The 10,507-nt window shown below is 52.1% G+C and overlaps 1 protein-coding gene across 2 annotated transcripts; it reads right to left on the bottom strand.

Moving 5' to 3' along the window:
- Window positions 1–5,053: 5,053 nt before the first annotated feature.
- On the bottom strand, window positions 5,054–9,676 carry LOC122188456 (prion protein). Of its 2 annotated transcripts, none has more exons than XM_042886783.1 (3): window positions 9,574–9,676; window positions 8,721–8,795; window positions 5,054–7,228 (listed from the first exon to the last, which is right to left on the bottom strand). In XM_042886783.1, the coding sequence occupies exon 3, from the start codon at window positions 7,224–7,226 to the stop codon at window positions 6,408–6,410; it is 819 nt and encodes a 272-aa protein (XP_042742717.1). In that variant the 5' UTR covers window positions 7,227–7,228; window positions 8,721–8,795; window positions 9,574–9,676; the 3' UTR covers window positions 5,054–6,407. The 2 variants fall into 2 exon arrangements, with proteins under 2 accessions (XP_042742717.1, XP_042742716.1); XM_042886782.1 differs by having other exon boundaries at window positions 8,721–8,863; window positions 9,574–9,670.
- Between the last annotated feature and the right edge of the window lie 831 nt (window positions 9,677–10,507).

Genomic DNA, 10,507 nt, shown 5'->3' with positions numbered 1-10,507 from the left:
GCACCTTCTATTGGGGGAAATGCTGATGCAGGGATGCTCCACTGGCTTTCACTCAATCGGGGCCACTGGCTCTGCCTTTTCAAAAGGCTTTTGTCAACACAGCTCAGTGATGGCTCAGCAGCTTCGGCACAATCAATCTATTTGCTCAGCCACAAGGGCTAACGGGGGGGCACAGGGGGGGTCCTCACTGCTGCTTTTCACTGGGGTGCAAAAGCCAAACTGCAACTTTGCTGGGATTCTTGGGAGCATTGACATCACAAGTTGGCACTATGGAAGTTTGCAACTCAATGGCAGTGCTGATCCCGTGTGTATACTGAATGTGGTAAACGGATTGAGTAGTGAGTTAAAGAACAGATTCAATATATCACATATATGGAGGTGTCCAAGGCCAGGTTGGATGGGGCCCTGATCTGCCTGATGTAGTGGCTGGCAATCCTGCCTATGGCAGGGGGGTTGGAACTCGGTGATCTTTTAGGTTCCTTCCAACTTAAGCCATTCTATGATTCCATGAGATACACTGTGTGTTCCTGTCCATGGTGGGGTAGTTGGACTAGATGATCTTGAAGGATCCGTTCCAACCTAAACCAGTTGATGATTCTTTGAATGTATTGAAGGGATCAAATACATGAAATCATAGAATCACAGAATGGCTTGGGTTGGAAGGGGCCCCCAGGATCATCCAGTTCCAACCCCCTTGCTGTGGCAGTGTTGCTAACCACTAGACCAAGCACCAGATCAGGCTGCCCAGGGTCCCATCCTGCCTGGCCATCTACACCTCTGGGGAATGGACATCACTGCCTTTCTGGGCAACCTTTTCCAGCATCTCATCAACTGAACAATTTAACGTTAAATATATAACATTAAATATACTGTATATATAATATATATAGAGAGAACCTCTCCTATGAAGATAGGGAGCTTGGGTGATTCAGGGTAAGAGAAAGCTCTGGGAAGGACCTCACTGCAATCTTCCAGTACATAAAGGGAGCTTATAAACAATATGAAACCAACTTAAATGCGCTCTGATAGTGACAGGACAAAGGGGAATATTTTTAAACTGAAAGAGGGGATGATTTAGTTGGATGTTAGGAAGAAATTCTTCACCATGAGGATGGCGCTCCAGCACTGCTGCCCAGAGAGCTGCGGATGCCCCATCCCTGGAGATGCCCAAGGCCATGAATGGGCCCTTGGCAACCTGAGCCGGTGGGAGGCAGCCAGGCCATGGCAGGGGGGGAGATGGTGGCGCTGTGAGGTCCTTTCCAACTCAACCGTTCTGCAGTTCCATGGCTCTGTGATCTTTAACAACTCTTCCAATCCAATCTCAGGCCACCACAACCATTTCTTGCAGGTTTCTCGGTATGCGGCCCCGTGACGCCTGGTGTTGGGTGGCCATGCTGCTGCTCGCCCTGTTCAGCAACACTGCTGGAGGCCGACGTGGAGCTGGGGGAAGAGCTGGGGGACGAGGAGGAGGAGGCGGTGGAGGAGGAGGAGGGCTCCGTGGGGGCTTTCGGTCCATCTCCCGTGGAGCCAACACCGCAGGCCGAGGCTCCAAGATGGCGAGCGCCATCGCAGCCGGTGCCGCCGCAGGGTATGGGATGGGGCTGCTGGGGCGCCCGCGGCCCTCCCGCCTTGGTCACGGCCCCCCGGCCCAACGGCAGCCCCCACCAGCTGGGGGGTTCCATGCTGCAGCTTGGCCGGAGCTGGGGGCCAAGAGGGGACCCCCCAGCCGAGCCCCCAGGGGACCGTGCGGTAGCATTGTCCCCACTCTGCTGCTGGCAAATGTCATCTGCTGGGTCAACCATGGGATGTAACGCTGAGAGTTGAAGGGGGGGAGGGGGCACAGCACCCTCCAAGATGAAACCATGGGTGCTTGGAGGTGTACAGCAGTGCTGGGAGGTGGGATGGGGATCAGGGAGGGGGGAGATGCTCTGCTGCCATCTCGAGTCCTTCGGACCCTCTGCCAGCAGCCCTCACCGTGCTCTTGGCAACCTTGGGATCCTGCAAACCCATCGAGCACATGAAGAAATCAAGCCCAGCAAGGAAATGTCAATATTTCTACCCACACGTTGTGCAGACACAGGTGGATTGACCCCATCAGCCTCGGTGCTTGTCCTGGTTTTGCATGGTGTGGCAAAATCAGGAAAGATGTTATGAAAAGATGTTCCTTTCCCCAAAGAGCACTGGGACTCAGCTGGGGACATGGGGCTCCAAAATGGACCCCTCCAACTTGCATTAAAGTTTGGTTTGGAGACAGCCTCTTGCTCTGGTTTGCAATATCAGGGCATCCTGTATTGGGCTGCAAATTTGCTCTTGTTATGGGGAGCTTCACACCAGCTCTGTTGTATTTAGCATTGGGTGTAGCCCTGCACTGCTAAGGGATGTTGCAGCAAGGGTGGCACCAGTGATGACAATGCTGTGCAGGGAGAGACCCCACCTGCTCCATCCGTCCAGCCTCAGTATGACCAAATCTGCTACAGCCTTCAGCTGCCCAGAACACAGACAGCTGTGTGGTGCCCTGTCCCTGGGCTCTGGAGTTCCAGGGTTTGCCTTCTGCAGATGTTTCAGGTTTGCTTTTCATCCAGTTATTCCCAGAAGGGAAAATCCTCACCTAAGAGGGATTATTTCAGCTCTGGGCTCTACATTTTCTCTGCTCCTTCTCTTGGGTGGTTGAACAACTCCAAAAATGCAGTTGAGCCAAAGCAGCTGATAGCAAAGGAGAACGGAACAAAATATTGGGGCTTCCCCTTAGAAACATGGGCTGCCTCGCTCTCACCCTCCTGCAGGTGTTAGTTTTTGTTTTATTTCCCCATTGTTCTTATTTAAAATGAGTGATGAGCCCCAGATTTGCAACTTCCTGCCCATGTTTTGCATCCATGCTATGGCTGAATGGACAGACCACTCTGCAAGCATCCTTCACTCACCTCTCTGATTTGCATCCTGAACTCAGAGATGCTGCAGCTCCAATGCAGCCCCACCTTTTTCTTGGTTTCTCTCTTTCAGAAGCATGCAATAGATGGAGACGTGCTTCAAACCTCCTGCAACCCAATGCAAAACACTGCAGGAGAGGTCAGGGCATTTGCATGCAATTTGCTCTCAAATCGCTACTCTTGACACCTGAAAGCTGTCTGGGGAGCAGAGTTTGGTGACAGTTTGGGAGCACACGCATTGCCAGCCATCCCCAGAGCTGCTGCCTGGAGCTCAGACAGGAGATGGAGCTGTTGGCCACTCAGCAGAGCGCGTTCCCGACACAGCCGTGCCCAGCTCAGTGCAAACGCGCCCAAAATACCCATTTTGCAGCTTTTTTAGGCAGAAAAACGTGTTGTGTTTTTTTCTGCAGAATTTTTTTTTTTGTCAAAAGAGGGATTCAGCTTAACAAGGAGACGTTGTGTAGAGCAGAAGATGATCCCAACCCGTAACGTCTATGAACTTTAGGGCATATTTCTCCTGATCTGAACATTTCCTGCTTGCTTGGCAGCACAGCTCCACGCACACTGCAGAATCTGCAGTGTTTCACCAATTAACTCAGTGCTGTGTGGGCACGGAGGGTGGAAATGCTTTTGTATGAGCTTCCTCCAAGCATTTCTCATTGTTTCCATCTATCCCAGTGGGGCAGGAATGGCTCTGTGCTCTTTGATCGAAGCATAGGAAAAAGTTTCAGGGTTTTTCGGGGTGGAAAGGAGCACTTTGTGAGCTCAGCCCTTCCTTACTGGAACATGGGAGTGCACCCTACTGCGTTGCACGTGTTGCCAGCCCCAACAGCAGAGCCAACACATCCATAGGGGTTTTTATACCCCAAATCCTCCTCTTCACCACCGCTTTTTGCACTGCTCTGGCATGGGCATCCCTCAGGAGGGATGCAACGTCTGGGATCCTGAATTTATCTTCCTCCCCCCACTCCCCCCCCCCCCCCTCATTTTGGAAACGAAGTGCAAAGATCAAACCCTGCTCATTTCCTGACCGCCATCTGATCGTTCATCCCACTCACTGCTACTCTTACTGACAATCAGATAATGTGACGATGCCCATTTCTAAGTAGCTGCCTTCAAGAGAAAAGCTTTTATTTTCCTATTCCCAAACACCCATGGGAGCTCCAGATCCCCATGATCTTGTCTTCTTGTGGTTTCCCAGCTGCTTGCACTCAGGAATAATCCTCTGTTTAGTGCCAAATGGTTCTTCTTTTTTTTTTATTTTTATTTTTCCTGGCAAAAATATGAAAAAGAGTCACTCTGGGGGTTTTCTGGCATGCCACTTGAAGACCAACACTTAAAGTGCTCTTGAGGAAAGAGCGTATTGCAGCTCAATAGCATAGAATCACAGACTCATAGAACTGCCCATGTTGGAGTGGGACCTGGAGGGATCACTGAGTCCAACTCCCGGCTTGCTCAACCCAAATCACTTCAAAGAAAAGCACCATTTGGCCAAAGTCCCACAGTCTTCACTCTTTTGTTGTAATTTTTAAGCTTTGCTATATTCCAAGTAGCTCAACAGTGGTGCTGGGTTTTGTATAGGAGAAGAACTCAAGGTTTAAATGGGGAGAAGGACATCCTCAACTGTTATATTGGCTTTAGTAGAAAATATTTGATGGATGGCACTGAAACCATTTGTGGAAGAGGAGGGGGGAGGTTTATCAGATCTTGATTCAACGTTAAAGGGGATTGATGTGCCCAGGGGATGGGGCGAAGGGTCAGAGAGGTTTCAGGTTGGATATTAGAAACAATTTGCTCTCAGAAAGAGTGGAGAAAATTGGCACAGGCAGCCCAGGAGGGTGATGGGTCACCGTCACTGGAGGCGGTCAACAACTGTGGAGATGTGGCACTGAGGGATGTGGGCATGGTGGGGGGGGTTGGGGATCTTGGATGTCTTTTCCAACCTTAATGACTCCATGATTCTAAAGGGCAAAAAATGCAGCTTCAGTCTGCAGCATATCCCTGTGAGTGCAAGTAGGGCAAGAAGAGGGAGAAAAGGGAGAAATTTGGGAAAACAGACAAGACCAGGGGATGGGACACGTGGTCACGAGAGGGCCAAAGCCAGAACTGCACGAAGGAGGCTCCCGCACCTTCGCTTCACCTGCTTTAATTTGCACCAGACGTCAAACATTTAGAAAAATGTTGGAAAGTAAAACGCAGTGCATGCACCGTTACAAACGTACAAAACAGCCGTGTCTCACAAAGCACACATTACCTCCAAGTCCTGATATTTTTACCTTTTTTTTGTTGTTGTTGAATATACTGGAAGTATATCTCCACTTTAGTTACAGTGACGTGAAAATCATTTAGGATGGTTGAGTATGGCCAGCAGTGGCATTCAGTGCCCACATACATGATAAATATCAGCTCTACGCGGTGCCAGCAGCTCGACACGTGGACTTTACATATGCTACAGCCTATGTACACATCAGTAGCAACCGAAGCACAAGAAGCAATAGTTCCATTGGCTGCATTGAACAATTTGCTCACGAAAGGTGGGTCTCCAGCATCCCCTTGGCATTCGTTCTACTTGTCTTTTTTGCCATTTCAATCCAGTTGAGCTGACTCAAGTCCTTCCCTGCGTTCTTGATTCCCCTTTGGCTGCATTTTAGCATCCTTTGGGTTTTGGGACTGATGGCAAACGATGTTCCCATGGCTGATCCATATGAGATGCATTCATTTTCTATCATACACTGAAAGAAGCTTTTGCTCAGTGTTACTTTTTGGGCATTCAGCAGCGCTCCCCTCCTCTGGGCAGGCTACAAAGGGTAGCATGGCTCCGCTGGAAGCAAAGCAGCGTGGACTGATGAGCCCAACCCCAAGCTGCTGTGGCTTCAGCCTCACCATTCCCAAATCACTCTATTTTTGGAGCGCTGCTGCAGGAGGTGTTTACAGCATGCAAAATGCAGAGCGGACAGTTCCTATCCACGTGGAAGAGTTGGGATTGGTGGATTAAAGAGCTACAATTACACCTCGACAGCCCAAGGTGTTGCTTGGGACTGACTCCCCAAAACCCATCAACCTCCGTGGGACGTGTGGGTGCCAAGCCCCCGGGGCCGGGGTTGGTGTGCCCTGGGGAAAGGCGCTCTGCTGTCACTGGGGCTAAGCAGATTAGGTAAAACCCTGCTTGTTAGCAAAGAGGATTTTCGCATATGCTCCTGCAGGGACAACGAGGGCTGGGCGAGCCCATATCTCTGCCCCAGAAAGGAAGAGGAGGAAGTGGTGAAGGCCATCTTTTGGGCATCCCACTCCACCACCAGCAGCCGTCCCGCCACGACCAGGACAGGACAAAATTCCCTCCCAGTTGCCCAAATCGGAGTCTGCAGGGAGGCAGCGGGGGGACATCTTCACCAAAGATGGACAAAAGCGAGGACAGGGGACACCCCATGGGTGGGCGCGGGGACACAATGTCATCTCACTGCCACAGGGCACGGCGTCCCATCAGTGCATGGCAAAAAGGGTGGCGAGGAGGAGGAGGACGGCGAGCCAGGTGTCAGCAGGGTGCAGCTGGATGCCCGAGGCCAGGCGGTACTCGCGGTACTGCTGCACGCACATCTCGCGGATCACCTTGGTCACCACTTTGTTCTCCATCTCCACCTCCGTCTGGTTGGCAGCCGGCACGGCCTCGGAGGTGTTCTTCTTGGCAGCGGGGCCGATGCTGTACTCAGTCACTGTGATGTTGAAGCAGTCGGCCACGAAGACGTCCTGCGACACGGGGCTGCTGTAATCCCGGTAGTAAACCCGGTTGGGGTAACGCGCCGAGTTCTCGTTCCACCAGCGGTACTCGTCGGGGCTGTCAAAGCGGTAGTTCATCCCCGACATAACGCGCCCCATGGCGTAGCCCCCCAGGCCCCCCACCACAGCGCCCGCCGCCGCTGCCCCCGCCACGTGCTTGAAGTTGGTTTTGGGGGGTTTCCATGGCTTCTGGTTATGGTAGCTTCCCCCGCTGGATGGGTTGTAGCCTTGTCCCCAGCCTGGGTAACCTGGGTTATGGGGGTAGCCAGGATTCTGGGGATAGCCAGGGTTGTGGGGGTAGCCGGGGTTGTGGGGGTAGCCGGGGTTGTGGGGGTAGCTGGGGTTGTGGGGATAGCCCGGGTTGTGGGGGTAGCTGGGCTGGCGGGGGTAGCTGGGCTGGCGATGGCTCCCGGCACCCCAACTCCCACCGCTGGGTTTGCCTTTGCCCTTCTTGGAGAGGGCAACGTCGGTGCAGGCAGCGAGCAGTAGGGCCAGCAGGCAGCAGGTGGTGAGGAGCCTGGCCATGGCTGCAGGCATAAGGACACACACTGTTAGGGCAGTGAGCAGAGACCCCCGTCCCATCCCCACCCGCTTCATAAGCATCACAAGATCTTCCACCTAAATTGAGCATCATCCCAAACATCATCCCCTTCTGAACAGATCTGGGCATAAACGTTTACCCTTCCAAAAAGCCTGTGCATCTCCCTCCTCCCTGTGCTTGCAACCTCCTGTACACCTTCCCATGAGCCTCAAATGCCATCTCTGCTGCTAACTGCAATCTTCAGCATTGGGTTTTCTGCCAGAGAATAGAACTCAGCATGCTTCCCAAGTCTCTGTTTATGTGCAACAGCCCTTAGCAGAGCACGAGCTGCTGGCATTGCTCTGGTTAACAGTTTGCAGCTCTTTGCTTATTCAGCACTCTGCTGCTGGCATTGCAGGGGCACACAGGGCTGCCAGGAGCCCCCGACACTGAGATTGGTGGGAGGGCAAAATGCCACTGTAATGAGCTGTTATCTGCCCAGGAAATGGAGCAGCTGCAATGGACACCAACTCTGGAAAACATCTCTCCAGCTGAAAACTCTCCCTGCGAAGGTGCATAGGTCACCACATTTCTCAAGTCCAGCAGGGCAGTGGGCTGGGTGTGCTACCTGGCTCATCTTATTGCCCATGGCTTGAGCCTCAAGTATGCTTTTCTTTTTTTCCTCCCTCTTTTCCTCCCTTTTTTCCTTTTTCCCCCACTTTTTTTTTTTTTTTTTTTCCTTTTTTTTTTCTTCTTTTTTTCCTTTTTTTTTTTCTTCTTTTTTTCCTTTTTTTTCCTTCCTCCCACTCCCCAGGATTAATGGTCACCACTAATCCCAAAGACGAGTTAAATACAGATAACAGATGACTCTCATGAGACGCGCTGACCATCCCTCATGAGACATAACAGAGCAATTCCTTCCTTAAGCTAAAACCTTTTCCAGTTGCCTATTAACTACAGCTTCGCACTCCACAAGCAAACAAACCAACCCCTCTCCTTGTTCAGATAACAGCCTCCTTTTTCCCTCCCAGAAGAATCAGAGGATGGGGATGCACTGACCTGGCCCTGTGATGGGGGGACACGGCCCTGGTTGCTGCTTTATTGCTTTCCCCACCCCTCAGTGCCCACCCAAGGATGAGATCAATGACTTGAAAAATTAGATAGCAGACATGATTAAAATTCAGATGGGCAAACGTTGCTGCGTGTCTCAGAGAAGGACTTGGGAAATAGGGGGAAGAAATAAAGCAGCAAGTTGGCAGCTTGCCTCAAGATGTATGATTTCCTGTAACAAGGGATGGAAAAATAACCCCGAGATGCAGCACGGATGGAAACAAGTTTTGGCAAAGCCCTGGGGGTGTTCCTGCCCAGCAGCACCGACCTGTTTGCAATGGTGTTGGAGCTCCGATAAACACAGCTGGGGTTGGGTTGTGTTGGCACTGCTAATCGCTGTGCCCTAATAAATGCAATTAAAGCCCTACAAGCAATGGGGATGTTCTTACCTCAGGGTGAGGTCTTGGGGTCGGTGTTTGCTTCCTCTGACTCAAAGATATTTATGTATGAGCGATCCAAGAAGCCTTGAATGGAGACGACAGATTAATTCGGGTGATTCGTGGTGTCGGGCACCATAAGGAGGGTTTTACATCTGTGCCACAGTGACAGCATGGCAGAGGGGAAGAGGAAAATGGAGGATGTATGAGCAATCGTGAGCAGCAATTACGTGCATGGGCTTTGGCTCTGCGGGGGAAATCCAACACTGCTGCCAAAATCACAGTGTGGTGGGGCCTGGAGAGCAGATCTGGGAAGGAGAGGAGAAGGGGAAGGGGAAGGAGGAGGTGGAAGAGTGCTGGGTGTGGGGAAGATGCTCTGTTTACAATTTGCTGATGAGCTCGCCCTGCAGTGCTGGGAAATTCCAGCTCTGGGTTGCAAAATGAGGGCTGGGGGATGCACAAAGCACACAGACACTCCTGATAACCCCCAGCTTTCAGAAATCCCCCCTTTTTCTGCATCCCAACACGAGGGCCGCACCATTTCCAGCCACTGGGACCCACACACTGAGCTAATAAAACCCGGGGCCGATATAGGGGTGGGGGTAGGGGAAAATTTCCCACTGCTATCAGAGCGGAATCAGCCAGGAGCGGACGAGCAGAGGCGAGGAGCGGAGCTGCCTTAAGGCAGGCAGCCGAAACCTCTATTTTTAGGCACGGAAAGGAGGGCAGCCCCCATCCCTGGAAGCGATTCAACCGCAAACACGCAGCGCCCGCTGTCAAACACGGCTCCGCTCTGCCCCATCGCCTCCCACAGCCCCCGGTAGCTTCGTGTCCCCCAGACCAGAGCCCCTTCCCCAGCACTCACCGCCACCGCTCGGCTCGAGATGATCCGGATCCAGCGAAGGGGGGGAGGAAGGAATAAATAGCGAGAGGGAGGAGCTGGCTGCCGGGCAGCCCAACCCCACGCAGCGCGGCCAGCGATCTTCGCTCTGAGCGCGGCGTTCAGGTCCTTCCCATCTTCCCCCAAACGATGCAAGATAGGAAACCTCGGCGCCTGGCTCGTTTGTTCAAGAGGAGTCTGCGTTCATCGGTATTCGTGAGATATTTGAGGAGGAAAGGAAGTGGTTGCCGTGTGAGTCCACTGTCTTGTGAGAAACGCAGCATCAGTTGGTGGTAGGGGATAAAATAAGCTCAGGCTGACAGTGAAAATGACCTTCAACGCTGGAGGGGATTCTAAGGTCGTCGGTTCCAATCGCTGACCCTTCCCCACCAAGCCCATTTGGTCAGAGATCATAGAACCATGGAGGTTGGAAAACACCTCTAAGGTCATCAAATCTGACCGCCGGCCCTTCCCCACCACGCTCAGTGGGTCCATCTTCAGAGTCTGCTGTGCTCTGGATGAGCGAAACTCTCGGGCACAGTGATTGTGCATTTTGTGGTTAATGGGAAGAGGCAGATTAAACAAATTAAAAATGAGTGCGATGCTGATGGCGAGGTTTTACAGCCCCTGCTTTGTGAGGATACGTGACTGCAATGCACTAAAGGCCAAGTCTCACCCTGCTGTAGCCATCATGCTCATCCTTTAGGTAGGCTCCAATAAAAGGGTTGAGCCCAGCACACCCAGGGCACTCTGCCATGATGGCCAGGAGATGTGACTGCAGCTCGGAACTCATTGCACCCAGACTGGACTTGGCACAGTCCAGTGCTCCCACCACTGGGTTTTGCAGCACATCTGGCTGTAAAGAGGATTCCCAGCTCTGTCCATCTGGATGGATTATGTTAAAAAAAAAAAAAAAATT

The sequence above is a fragment of the Lagopus leucura genome, unplaced genomic scaffold, assembly GCF_019238085.1.
Source record: "Lagopus leucura isolate 7727_CA_CO unplaced genomic scaffold, USGS_WTPT01 Super-Scaffold_100062, whole genome shotgun sequence".
Lineage (NCBI taxonomy): Eukaryota > Metazoa > Chordata > Aves > Galliformes > Phasianidae > Lagopus > Lagopus leucura.
Note: the sequence above shows the minus strand (reverse complement) of the source record. Positions and strands in the feature narration are given on the sequence as shown.

Excerpts from the sequence above, each read along its gene's own strand:
- LOC122188456 (XM_042886783.1), bottom strand. The coding sequence starts at position 7,226 with ATGGCCAGGCTCCTCACCACCTGCTGCCTGCTGGCCCTACTGCTCGCT.